At 38.4% G+C, this 14163-nt stretch overlaps 1 protein-coding gene across 2 annotated transcripts in view; it reads left to right on the plus strand.

Annotated features, from left to right (window-relative positions):
* The window catches only part of Rbm25 (RNA binding motif protein 25), a 53163-nt gene extending 45851 nt beyond the window's left edge, over positions 1 to 7312 (plus strand). For both annotated transcript variants that reach the window (XM_048362698.1, XM_048362697.1), the window contains 5 exons: positions 1102 to 1426; positions 1799 to 2073; positions 2990 to 3088; positions 5530 to 5577; positions 6899 to 7312. In XM_048362698.1, the coding sequence (XP_048218655.1) occupies positions 1102 to 1426; positions 1799 to 2073; positions 2990 to 3088; positions 5530 to 5577; positions 6899 to 6991 (840 nt within the window). In that variant the 3' untranslated portion in view covers positions 6992 to 7312. The remainder of the gene's footprint in view (positions 1 to 1101; positions 1427 to 1798; positions 2074 to 2989; positions 3089 to 5529; positions 5578 to 6898) is intronic.
* Positions 7313 to 14163: the final 6851 nt, after the last annotated feature.

A 14163-nucleotide genomic window follows, 5' to 3' on the forward strand; every position in this document is an offset into this window, starting at 1 on the left:
TCGAATTCTGGGGATGATCACATGTAATCATTTATCTTCTGTGTGTAGTGATAAAGCAGGTGGTCACATTCATATTTATAAACAGAATATCAGGGCTGGGAATGTGGCCTAGTGGTAGAGTGCTTGCCTAGCATGCATGAAGCCCTTGGTTCCATTCCTCACTACCACATAAACATAAAATGCCAGTAGTGGTGCTGTGGTCCAAGTGGTAGAGTGCTAGTCTTGAGCAAAAGAAGCTCAGGGACAGTGCCCAGCTCTTGAGTTCAAGCACCAGGACTGGCCAAAAACCCAGAAATATCAGAAAGGAGGGAATTTTGGTGTCAGAGACATATACCAAAAGAACACTCAAAATGATAAAAGGGAGTCGCTGGTGGCTCTTGTCTATAATCATAATTCTAGCTATTCAGGAGGCTGACATCTGCACATCACAGTTCAAAGCCAGTTTAGACAGGAAAGTCTATGAGACTCTTATCTCCAGTTAACTAACAAAAACCCAGAAGTGGAGCTGTGGCTCAAGCGGTAGAGGGGTAGCTTTTGGCACAAAGCTCATGCACAGTATCTAGGCTCTGAGTTGAAGCCCCAGTACAAGCACAAAAACAACCATTCCCCCAATGGTATAACACCCAATATATTTAAATCTAGCTTTCTGAGAAGATATAAATATCTTTTTCCTAGCTAACAAAAGAAAATAAGTTGGGGCTGGGATATAGCCTAGTTTGTGTGCATGTTTCACTTGCATAAAGCCGAAGATTCCATCCCCAGCACAGTTTTTAGGTTTTTTTGTTTTTGGATTGGTTGTGGGGCTTGAACTCTGGGCCTGGGCATTGTCCCTGAGCTCTTAGCTCAAGGCTACTGCTCTACCACAGAGCCACAATGCCACTTCTGGTTTTTCTGGTGGATTATTACTTTCTTGCCTGGGCTTGCTTTGAACTGTGATCCTCAGACCTCAGCTTCCTGAGTAGCAGCTAGGATTACAGGCATGAGCTACCGGCTCCTGGCTCCCGCAGTGTTTTAAGAAAAGTTAGTTTGCAGAAATGTTGTAAAGCAAAAAGGAAATTACAGTTGGAACTTGTGAGTTAATCACATAACTTTTGGTTGTAGATGGAACAAGAAGCTGAGAGGCGTAGACAGCCACAAATAAAACAAGAGCCAGAATCAGAGGAAGAAGAAGAAGAAAAACAAGAAAAAGAAGAAAAACGAGAAGAACCAGTGGAAGAAGAGGAGGAGCCAGAACAAAAGCCTTGTCTCAAGCCTACTCTAAGGCCCATCAGCTCTGCACCATCTGTTTCCTCTGCCAGTGGCAATGCAACCCCCAACACTCCTGGGGATGAGTCTCCCTGTGGTATTATTATTCCTCATGAAAACTCACCAGATCAACAGCAACCTGAGGAACATAGGCCAAAAATAGGACTAAGTCTTAAACTGGGTATGTTAGCATTTCTTTTTTTTCCTCCCTATCTCCCCACCTGATTTCTCTGTATTTTGCTTTAAAGGAAAAATTTAAATATGTGCTGCTTGGTAGGTAGATAGCAAAATATTTTAAAAATGCCTTTCTAGCTCACGATTGTTTTCATAGTTCTACTAGTGCTCCTATATCTGCAGCTGCCTCAAGTTCTGAGAAGAAGTGAAAAGTTAAATTTTCTAGCACTTGTGAGTAGAGAGTTACTTTTTATAGTTGGGATATTTATCGGAGGCTTGTGGAAATATATTTTGTATTGCTTTTAAGGGACAGTGGGTTGTCAAATTTAACATTTGAAAATGATGTTTTCAGAATGCTAAGGTAGTCTTTTTACTGTAGGTGCTTCTAATAGTCCTGGGCAACCTAATTCTGTGAAGAGAAAGAAACTGCCTGTAGATAGTGTCTTTAACAAATTTGAGGACGAAGACAGTGATGATGTGCCCCGGAAAAGGAAACTGGTTCCTTTGGATTATGGTGAAGATGATAAAAATGCTGCCAAAGGCACTGTGAACACTGAAGAAAAGCGGAAACACATAAAGAGTCTCATTGAGAAAATCCCTACAGCCAAACCTGAGCTCTTTGCTTATCCTCTGGATTGGTCTATTGTGGACTCTGTGAGTAGCAAAGTAAATGTTATCATCTTGGGGGTGGTTATGAATGTGACATACAATCTCCATTGGATCTAGTAGTGATAAAAATAAGTGGACAGTCTTCTGGACACCAAGAAATTGTCATGGCCAAGGAATTTCTATTACTGGAAAAATTCTTGGGTGGTACTTGCAGTCCCCATAGATTAAAAGTAAATAATTGCATCTTAGTTCAGTTTTTCAGTGCATCTTTTATTTCAGTCCCCCCACCCCATTTTCAGCCTTTTATGATTATAGTTATTATTATGGTTAATTGGATTAAGAATCTCATGGACTTTGCCTGGGCTATCAGATTTCAGCCTCATGAGTAGCTAAGATTACAGGCGTGAGCCACTAGTACCCAGCTGCCTGACTTTTTTTTTTGGCCAGTGCTGGAAATTGAACTCAGGGCCTGAGCACTGTCCTTGAGCTTTCTTTTGCTCAAGGCTAGCACTCTATCATTGAAGCCACAGCACCACTTCCTACCTTCCTGTTTATGTTGTAATGAGGATAATTACATAGTTGTACAAAGGCTACAATTCCAGAAGTCAGGTTATGAATACTTCATTAAAGTTACCTTGTCCATTGTTCTCCCCTCTCCATTGCTCTCTCCTCCCATTCTTATCCTAAAGTTAAGGAGTTCAACTTGTACATAATGTACATTGAATGTGAAAATTGTATTTGCTTCATTTGCATGTTCTGTTCCATTTTACCCTTCTCTCAATAGTTTCTACTTTATTGTATATATTTTTCATTAGTTGTTCAGAGAAGTTACATACCTTGGATTCCTGTGCTATGTATACCATCCTTTAGTTTGTGTGAATATGCATAACTGAAGTTATGTAGACTTTAGTGGATGTAATAAAAGGTTATAGTTTTTTGTTCATTATGCTTTATTTTGCAGATATTGATGGAACGACGAATTAGACCTTGGATCAATAAGAAAATCATAGAATATATAGGTGAAGAAGAGGCTACATTAGTTGATTTTGTTTGTTCTAAGGTTAGTCTTCTTATTCTCTTCATCCTCAACATTCTATATTTGAAAATACTAGAAACTTTCTAAAATAAAGTCAGTCTCAGTTCATGACAGTTCCTGTTTAGTTTAGCTATCAATTGGCACTTTAAGGAATCCTACTCTTTCAGGCTTGTCACATCATGTGCAGGGTTTTTTAAAAAATAGTTTTATTGTTATAATTACAGTGTCATATACAGACGTTACCATTTCATAATGAGTACATTTTTTTCTTTTACAATGTCACCCTCCCTTTACTTTGCCCCCGTTTCCCTCTCTCATCCCTGCCCACAAGTTACATAGGTCATTTTCTACATGGTATATACTGAAAATCATGATTGCATTTGTTTACCCTTCCTCCCTCCTTTTCTGCACCCCTATTTGACTCCTCCTAGAAGGAGGGAGACAAAAAAAAAAAGAACAAAACCACCACCAGCAATAACAAAAACAATCCCAAACAGGTTTTCAATTCCTGGAGTTCTATACCTTCCTGTTCTTCCCCTAAGAGTATCCTCCTTTAATCTATAATCTATTTGTGTGTAAATGCCTAGAGTTCTGTATAGGTTATCATGCTTATCTCATAGCTTCCACATAGGAGAGAAAACATACACAGTTGGTCTTTCTGAGATAGGCTTATTACTTCACTTAATATGATTTGTTCTAGATATATTCATTTCCCTGCAAATGATGTAATATTCTTTCTAATGGATAAGTAAACGTATCCCAATTAATGATAATTCACTTTCAGTTAAGCCAGCCATTGGTACCTGGAGAAATCCTTATACTCTTCTTCAGACTTGTCACATCATGTGCAGGGTGTATGTGTGTTAGTGTACTTTAAGAAATCCTTCTACCCTTCTTCAGACTTGTCACAGTATGTGCAGTGTGTGCTTGTGTGCGTGCACACACATGTATTTTGTTGCCAGTACCGAGGGTTAATAAACTCAGACTCTCATACTCCTGCTTGGCCTTTTCCTCTCAAGGCTGGCCCTTTACCATCTGAGCTATGTACTCCTGGTGTGGTGATTAATTGGAGTTAAGTCTCAGACTTTTCTGCCTAATGGCTTCAAACCAGAATCCTCAGATCTCAGTCTCCTGAGCAGCTAGGATTTACAGGTGCAAGTCACCACCACCCAGCTCACATCATGGCTTTCATTCAGAGCTCAGGCAGGAATGATTGCTGGCTGCTGTCAATTATGTTCTCCTTTTCTGCTCCTGAGAATGCCTTGCTGTGTATGCTATTCCAACCTCTTGTTTTAGTTAGGAGAATGCTATTCAAGTAAATTTGAAGTTTGCAACAAGAGCCAGTAAATATCTCAGTAATGTGTCAAGTCAATCAATCCTTTGGAATAAATCCTTTGGGTTAAAATAGTCCTATATCATAATTGTGCTTATTGTGCAGCAACTGATTACTTAGTTCTTGGAGGGACAGTGTTAGTGTTTCATAGAACTTTAAGGCTTGTATCATGATTGTACAATAAGTAGTACTTAAAGCCCATACTGTTGTTGTTTTTTTGTTTGTTTGTTTTTGCCAGTCCTGGGGCTTGAATTGAGGGCCTGAGCACTGTCCCTGGCTTCTTTTTGCTCAAGGCTAGCATTCCGCTAACTTGAGCCACGGTCCCACTTCTGGCCTTTTCTATATATGTGGTGCTGAGGAATCGAACCTAGCTAGGGCTTCATGCATATGAAGCAAGCACTCTTGCCACTAGGCCATATTCCCAGCCCTAAAGCCCATACTGTTAAACCAAGGTATATACTTACTACCTCCTCAAAGCACAATCTTACTTTTGTCATTTACTTTAATGAAAGCACCAGTCTTGTGAAATGTTGTGACGTGTGTGTGTGGTGTGTGTGTGTATGTAATGGTGCTGGAACTTGAACTAGAACCTGCATGCTGTCACTGAGCTTTCTGCTCAAACCTAGGACTCAACCTTTGAGCCACAGCTCCACTTCTTCTTCTTTTTTTTTTTTTAGTAGTTTAGTGGAAATAAGAGTCTCAGACTACTGCCTGGCTTGGCCTTGAACCATGATCCTTAGATGTCAGCCTCTTGTGTAGCTAGGATTATAAGTATGAGCCACTGTTGCCCAGCTATTGTAACATTCTTTCACAGAGAAGTTCCCTTTAAGTATAATGAAAAGCAAACTGTTGTTGCCTTTCTCACATGTAATTATGACAGAACTTAAACTTGTGAAATTGGGCAGGGTGATGCATGCCTAAAATTTCAGCACTTCAGAGAGTGAGGCTGGAGGGTTGTACAAACAAATAAGGTTTGACTTACAGTCAAATCCCAGAATAGAAAGTTTATAGGCAGGTTTCTTAGCCACAAAAAATTTCCATACTAATTTGAGGTTTTCTGTCCTAAAACTTTTGTCTATTTTCTATTAGTATTTTTTTTCTTTCCAACATCACCATTTTTTGTTTCTTTCAGGTTATGGCTCATAGTTCACCTCAGAGCATTTTAGATGATGTTGCCATGGTAAGTTAGAAATGGATTTATTTCTTTGAACAAGCTATTTTCTGAATTTGACTAATTTTGACCCTGTATTGGTTTCAGAAACTTTCTTACATAAGCCTAACTGAAATTTGGACATGAATTTTTAAACGATCTTGATTCATTAAGGGCTTACTGATTAAAGCAATTGGCTAATTAAAAAGCTAAAAGCTAACAAGGAAATAAGTATACAGATTGGCACAAAGAGCGGGAGGTGTGGTTCAAGTGGAAAGTGTCTTCCATAGCAAATAATAAAAAACATGGTGTACTTGCATTCAGAGTCGGTTCTTCTACAGAAGAGATGGAGTTATTAATGGTGTGGAGTTGAGGGTGTTTAGGGGAGCCTCACAGGAAGTGAGACATAAAGATTATACAAGTTTTTTTTTTTTTCCACTTTCACTGTGGTTCAATGTTACATCCTTAAATTTTTATTTATTTTTGTCCGTCATGGGGCTTGAACTCGGGGCCTGGGTGCTTTTCCTGAGCTTTTTCACTCAAGGCTAGTGCTCAACCGCTTTGAGCCATAGTGCTATTTCTGGTTTTCTGAACTCAGGGCTTGGATGCTGCCCCTGAGCTTTTGTGCTCAATGTTAGGGCTATTATCACTTGAAGCACATTTTCACTTCTAGAAGACTAGGATAAGAGACTGCTTTCTACCAGGCAGTGATATTCTGGATGCTGGACATAGTGATTCCTTTCAAAGGAGGAAGCAAGATAGTGCTCTTCAGAGCAGCCCTTGGGCTGAGGGCAAAGTTTCTGTTTGAGATGACAAGAGTAATAGTATGAACATAAGACACCTAGTTCTAAGTAGACAGGAAATAATATGATTTCTTCACTGTGGTGATGCTGGTGTTTACTTTTATAGTATTCTAGAGACTGAATAATACAATGTTTATTTACTTCATTGTCACCTAATGAGCACTAAGCTAAATTTCAGGTAAGGTTGTTTTAGAGGAGAGATACTCTGTATCTTGTTAGTTATGTATTTACTTCTTCCTAAATTACTATGCTTATGCCAAGCATTTGCTTGCCTTAGGAAGTAGTTTTTGCCAGACATGACTATAGTATCAGTTAAGACCAAAGTAGAAGAAGAAAAGATGGGTGAAAAATACTGCAGTGCTAATGTTTAGTAAGCTGTGGGATTTGGCTGAGTATTTATTGTCTTGGAGTAATTTATGTTCTGTTTAAAACATTATAAGACTAGACAGATTTCCTTGAGCTCATTTTATGTGAAAGTGCCTGTACATGGATAAAACCAGAAAGATGCTGGGAATTACTTATATATGTTGCTATTGTTTCTTTTGTAGGTACTTGATGAAGAAGCAGAAGTTTTTATAGTCAAAATGTGGCGGTTATTGATATATGAAACTGAAGCCAAGAAAATTGGTCTTGTGAAGTAAAATGCTTGGTTTTAGAGTTCCATTTCAGATTTCTTGTTTCCCAGCCTTCAGAGGACTTTGAATTTTTCTTTGTTCTTCAAAGACATTTGTGAGATCTGTAATTTTTTCAATGTAGAAAATGTGAATTTTTTTGTCCTCTAATTTGTTGATGCCCTGTGTACTCCCTTGGTTGTAAAGTCATCAGAATCCCTGGTTCTCTTTATACTCACCAGGTACAAATGACTGGTATGTTTTATAAGCTGCAGCTACTGTACACCGCCTAATAGAATCTTGTTCTGCTGATTTGTTCCTTGTAAATATTAAAATGACTCCCTAATTCTTTTCCAGAATTCCACTTAATATTGAACTGTACTGTATAGAAGCCAACACGAATAATTTTATTTGAAAGAATGCTAGTCATATCATCACCCTCACCCCCTTTGATCAGAAATGGCAATCCTTCATGAAGGCAAAGAATTTAAAATTAGAATGAAAAATTAGCAGACAGCCATTCCTACTCTGTATGAATGTGTGTGAATGTATGTATAAAGGTTTTTTAATATGCTTTGATATGGGCTCCCTTAAACATTTCCTAATTGAACATTAAAGGAAAAGTGATATTGTGCCAATCCAAATATCTAGTAGAATTAGATTATTGGTTTCCCCAGAGTATGGTATTCTGCAGTAAGCAACAGTCTGCTAACAGGATGGGGTTTTACTTTAAATAGCTGGCTGCTTCCACTTCTCTTAAAGGGATGTGGGTCATAGTGACACCCCACCCCCCGCCATTTTATTGCTCAAAATAAGACAGATTTACAATTCCGTAGTTTTTGTTTAGTACGTTTTTGCATTAACTGGTCCTTAGTTTACTTGTGGTGTACTCCTTTGTTTAAAGCGGGGGATGGAGCCAGGTCCTAGTGACTCTTGCCTGTAAGTCTAGCTACTCAGGATGATGAAATCTGAGGATCATGGTTCAAAGTGAGCTGGGGCAGAAATGATCTCCAGTTAACCACCCAGAAGCTAGAAGTGGAGCTGTGGCTTAAGCAGTGTAGAGCTCTAGCCTTGGGCAAGAAAAGCCCAGGGACAAGTGCACTGGCTCTTGAGTTTAAGCTCTGATATCAGCATTTAAAAAAAAAAAAAAAAAGGTGGGGTTAGGGGAAACTTTATTCCAAAAGTGTGAGAAGAAAACCCTTTTTAAAACAAGGAGCTGGGAGTATAGTTCATACTGTGTAAAAGGTGTTGGGATCAGTTCTCAGCACCAGAAAAAAAATAAAAACAGAAAAGAAAATTAGGCAAGGAGAGTCTGACAGAACACAATAGTAATTCAGCCTGGTGACAACTTATAAAGCATATATCTTATTTCCAAGGAATAAAGTTGCTCAAGGCAGTTTCCAACCACTAATTCTTACTTCTGCTCTTTAAAGTTGAAACATACCGATGGTACATTTAAAGATTTTTGGGCTTTTTAAAATTGTAGATCAGAACATCAGCAGGGAGTAAAGTTTATCTGAAATGTACCACCTTTTAAATAATTCTAAATACAAATTAGGTGCACCTATTGCCATATCTATTTATTTAAAAGAAAAAGATTGGCCTATTATAAAAGTATAACTGTGAGCTTGAATTACTAGATTTTTTTTTTAAAAACATCTTGAGGACATTTGAAAATACTGTTCTTAACATTGAACCTGACACGGTTCCATTATGTAAATATTTCAATTATTAAAAATGTATATATTTGATCTTGGAGACGCATTCTTTCAGTCTTGTAAATAAATGCATCATGTTGTAATGTGTATTGCATGCTAAAAAAAACCTTGATAATATGGGTTGAATTTTTAATGGACTTTGATTTCTATGACTTGGTGTCAATAGGTCAAAGAGGCCATTTGCCTTATTTTGGATGAATCCATATACATTTATGGGAATTCTATGTTGTGTTAAAATGTCTTAAATTTTGTTTTTTCAAAGGAAGTTTTCATAAAGATTGTCAAAGTTGTCAAAGATTGACATTTTCATCAGATTCATCTTCTCCAGTAGCCCATGGCCTTGTTCAAGTACCTTGTTTTGATTGTCTTAACCAAGTACATAGTTGCTTCTAAGGCATCATACTAGGTGTTTTTATTTGGCCAATATTAAATTCATGAACGCTTATTCAGGTAGATGGAGTTTACTTTGCTTTCTCTTCTACTCTTTCAACTATGCTTATTTTAACCAATCAGTATATTAGAGATGTCACTTGCTTGAAATGACATCTTACCTTTAGAAATGCATACATTACAATGCCTCCAGTGAGCTTGTGGCAGGAACTTGTGTTCATGTATTAAGTCATCAGCAGAGCAGGAGTGGTGAATGCTACTCCAAATGCTAGCTGAATGCTACTTGAAAATGAAGTTTTGCCACTAAGCTTTATAAAAACCTTAGCGTTTCAGTTTGTTTACCAGAATTGCCTACCAACATGTGTAAGCTGGAGCATATTCTACTGTATAGGAAAAATCCATGTTTCTGCTCAAGCTTTTTGAGTTTATAAATTAGTTTCAGCTTTAGTTTATATTGCCCATTCAAAGTTATTTAAGAACTATATCAAAGTCTGTTCTTGTCCTAGCAGTTAGAAAACTAAAATGCTTATTCCTCATTTGTGCCTAAAATGAATTTTATGTATACTTGTTTATAGGGGAAAAGGTAAGTAAAGAATTTGAAGTAGTTTTTCTAAAATTTCATTGTGTACCTAAGTCACTTAGGGACCTTGTTAAAATCAGAATGCTGATTTAGTAGGGGTGTGTGGGGCCTGGAATTTTGTAGCTCCCAGGTAATACAAGTGGCAGCTGAATCAAGGACTACACTTTGATTGGCACTTTAAGGTATTGGCTCATTTTATCCTATAAATGTTCTATCCTAATAGACTATACAAATGTAATTTTCTCATGTGAAAATCATTTTTAATGCAGGTAATGCATATGTTCTATGCATAAACATAGACTAGTCTTCCAAAATATTGAGATCAACCTTAATATTTTAGGTTGTCCCAGCCAACCTGTGAGGATGATTCTTAAGAATTTTGTTATTAAGTTCATCACAAACTATAAGGTATATATTTAAGCTATATTAGTCATGCTATATTACTCATGAATTTCAGCTTTTACACACTGAATAAACATTGGATTTTAGAGCCAAATGAAACTAAACATTACATCATTTCTATATAAACTTTTTTCCCTTTCATATGAAGTAAAAAGTAATGGAAATGTAAGCAGGTGTACAATGTGGTATGAAATAAATTTATGCAAGTTCTATGAATGTTCTCAACTAACACCCCCAACTGATTAAAGGTTTTCTTGTCAAAATAGCAACAGATTTTTCTTGGTTATATTTTAGCTTTTTAATACAGAATTGAGAAACCGTTTTTCTCAGGAAAAAATGGTGAAACTGGTCTGTGTGACTATCTGCTGGAGATGTGATAATTCCAAATAGGCAAACAATCTGGATGGCAAGAATAAAACAAGATTGTCTAGCAAGTACAAAGTGAGCTTATAATTTTCTGCCTGGTAATTTTTTTTGGAAATTATTATAAATCATTTAAATTTTCATTTGAATTCTTGCCTTTTCATCTTTGGTTTTTTGCACTTAATTTTATTACTTTAGTTTTGAAAGCTAAATTAGGAATGGCAATCTGAACTGCCTAGTAAAAATGATTATTTCTTTTTTTCTTGAATTTGGGTTTGAACTCAAGGCCTCCTTGTTAGGTAGTGCGCTGCCACTTGAGTCATGCCTACAGCCCTGTTTTTGCTGGTTATTTTTAGATAAGGCCTTGTGAACTTTTCTGCCTTGCTGGCCTCAAACCTTGAACCTTCTGCTCTCAGCTTCCTGAGTAGCTAGGATTGCAGGCATAACCACCAGTGTCCAGTAAAAATATAATTTCTATAAGTGAATAGAATGATATCTGGGTATGGTTGACTCTTACAATGCTAGCTACTCAGGAGGCTGAGAACTGGTTTGAAATGAACCTGGGCTCTTTATCTCCAATTAATCAGCAAAAAGCCAAATTGGTGGTGTGGCCCAAGTTGTAAAGTACCAGACAAGACTGGAGAATGCTCAGTAAGGGGCTTGGAGTCCAAGTCTCAGTACCTGCACAAAAATAATTCTCAAGCCTCTTAATTTGAATTAGGTGACACTCTGAAGTCTTGTCTGCTCTGCCACATTGCTTTATTAATTGTATCGATGGCTTTAGATTCTTGTGCACAGAATGGGATCCGATTGCTATTCCCAAACCTATTGTTATATTGTTTTATATTTTAATTTTTTATATTTTATTATCTTCAAGTAGTTGTATAGAGGAGTTACCATTCAACAAAGCATTTTAGGAATACAATGCTTCTTGATTGATGTTCTCACCCATCCCTCCTACTGTATTATTATTTCTTAGGGATAACTTTTTGCTTGATTAGTCCTAACTGACTTCTACCTTCCAATGCAGCCTAGCTGATCTTAAATGGGGGTGCTTACGTTGTGATCCTTAGCCTTAGTCTTCTGAATGTTAGGATTACAGGCATAATCCCATCATACCCAGATACCTGCTTTTTGAATAGCAAGGAAAAATCAGTGGAATTTATAGAGTCCAAAAACTGTGGCAGTTCATTTTTTTCTGTCATTTTTTTCCCATCTCTTGGTACATGTACCCAGATCCGTAGACTTGAGTACTTGTTTCAATTGGGTAGAGAAGCTGTAAATAATAAAGGGGAGTCCTATGTTCTTGGTGAAGACTTTAATTAGGAGTGACAAACATTCAGAGCCCAAGACTAGAAATACAAAACGATCTACCTCTAACAGGTCCCAGTCTAAAGAAACAAATGCTTTCAGTGAATTGGCTTGATGGGGGAGAACCAATAAGGTAGAATGTAGCCAACCACTGAGCCTTAGAACATTTAATCTCAAATCTGCTTTCTTTAGGAAGTGTGTGTGTGTGTGTGTGTGTGTGTGTGTGTGTGTGAATTGCTCTTTCTTGATTGAGCAGGATTCATCCTGACATCTAACCAGCTCCTATGTAACTACTTCAGGCCCAGCACTCAATTTCTTCTGTTTGATCTTTCAACAGTTACCGCTGGGTTTTGCTACCATTTGTTTTGTCATTTACCCTGTTCCTGCTCCCAATCTGGGAACACTTATATTTGGCCCTCTGAGAAAGTAGGACAGGCACTATTAGGCATATTTATTTATTTTGGTACTGGGTACACTTGCTGGGTGAGCTACATCTCAGCCCAAATCATTTTTAAAATTGGAACTTTTATGCCCAGTTCAGTTTTTTTTTTAACTGTTTTCAAACCCTCAGTGTCATCATTGTTGAAAATACTTTTTTTAACCTCTTCACCTACAAATAATCCTTAAGCTTAAAAACTTAATGTTAGCCTTGTGCCAGTGGCTTGTACCTGTAATCTTAGCTACTCAAGAGGCTCATGCATGGAAGGTTGAGCTTTGAGGCCAGTCTGGAGCAAAAACGTTCACTAGAATCCCATCTCCAATGCAGCCAGCAAAAAGGACTGGAGATGTGGCTCAGTGGTAGAGCACTAGCCAAGCTAGCATGCTAAGCAAGTATGAAGCTCTGAGCTCAACTCCTGGAGGAGGGAGGATAGAGTCCTAGAATTTCTTTTAGTATGTATATATTCTAAATGTCTGAAGTTTCATTCAACCTATTTTAGTCGATATCTTATTCCACTTATTAGGGACAATCCAAGGTCTGACAGTGTTTTGTACTGTGGACATTGTGTACTAACAGACTGCAATCAAAGTTCACAAACAGGGCTGGGGATATGGCCTAGTGGCAAGAGTGCTTGCCTCGTATACATGAGGCCCTGGGTTCAATTCCCCAGCACCACATATACAGAAAATGGCCAGAAGTGGCGCTGTGGCTCAAGTGGCAGAGTGCTAGCCTTGAGCAAAAAGAGCCAGGGACAGTGCTCAGGCCCTGAGTCCAAGGCCCAGGACTGGCAAAAAAAAAAAAAAAAAGTTCACAAACAGATGGAATTAGTCTATACTTGTTCACATGAACTGCTCTTTGGTATGATTTCCCCCTGTACAGGTGAACAAAAGGGTTAAAAACTTACCTTATGGGGCTGGGAATATGGCCTAGTGGCAAAAGTGCTTGCCTCATATACATGAAGCCCTGGGTTCAATTCCCCAGCACCACATATATAGAAAATGGCCAGAAGTGGCGCTGTGGCTCAAGTGGCAGAGTGCTAGCCTTGAGCAAAAAGAAGCCAAGGACAGTGCTGGGGCTCTGAGTCCAAGGCCCAGGACTGGGAAAAAAAAACAAAAAAAAACTTGTCTTATGATAAGAGGAATTTAGATACCTTAATCCTTCAAACTTGTTCTGTTAAATGAAGATGAACAATATTTCCCTATGAAGTTTGAAGTTTTTTTATGTGTGAAAGCTACTGAATTCTATAGTGCAATAGTGTTGTGTGTGGGTGAATTGGCATTGTTGTGAACAGGTACCTTGGGATTTCTTTGAAGGTAGGGGTATAGGGTCTGTAACAAATACTTAACTTCTACCTCGTGATCCCGTGTCCCAGGCAGGCACAATCAATCCCAGTTTTGAGTTTTTTCAAGAAAAGGAATTTGGCCCGGTTGCTGCATATTTCCTTTTTCATTCGTGGCTTCACTGTGTACCTCAGGCTACCCAGCAGTTTGCTATATAGCTCAGGCAGGAGTAGAACTCACTGTTTTGTCAGAGCCTCCTAGTGTTGGGGTTGAGGTGTGGTGTGCTCCCTCCAAACCCAATGCTGAAGATTCCACCCCCAGGGTCTTGTGCATGCTAAAGGAATTGCTCCTTATCTTTCATTTTTTAAGTTTCTTGATTGTGGGTTTCAACATCACCTCGTCCACCCTGGGCTAAAATGTGGTTGGTGGCTTTGCAGATAAATGCTCCAGAGTGGTAGGCTGGTCTCTGTCACATTTGAATAATAGTGCCACAAACTGGATACAATCTGGCTGGCAGATGCAAAAAATCTAGTGATTGAACCAACCAGTAAACTAGGTTTTGGTAGGTTTGGCATTCTTAAACTAGGCCCTGCTTGGCGCTGTCTGGACGCTTACCTTGTTGGTTCTCAAGCTTGGAGCGGAGAATTCAGAAGGATGCTGTTTCTCAGGTTCTCTCCCCCTCCGAGATTTTCACTTACTGGGCTGAAAAGGGGAGACAG

Source organism: Perognathus longimembris, chromosome 14, assembly GCF_023159225.1.
Source record: "Perognathus longimembris pacificus isolate PPM17 chromosome 14, ASM2315922v1, whole genome shotgun sequence".
Lineage (NCBI taxonomy): Eukaryota > Metazoa > Chordata > Mammalia > Rodentia > Heteromyidae > Perognathus > Perognathus longimembris.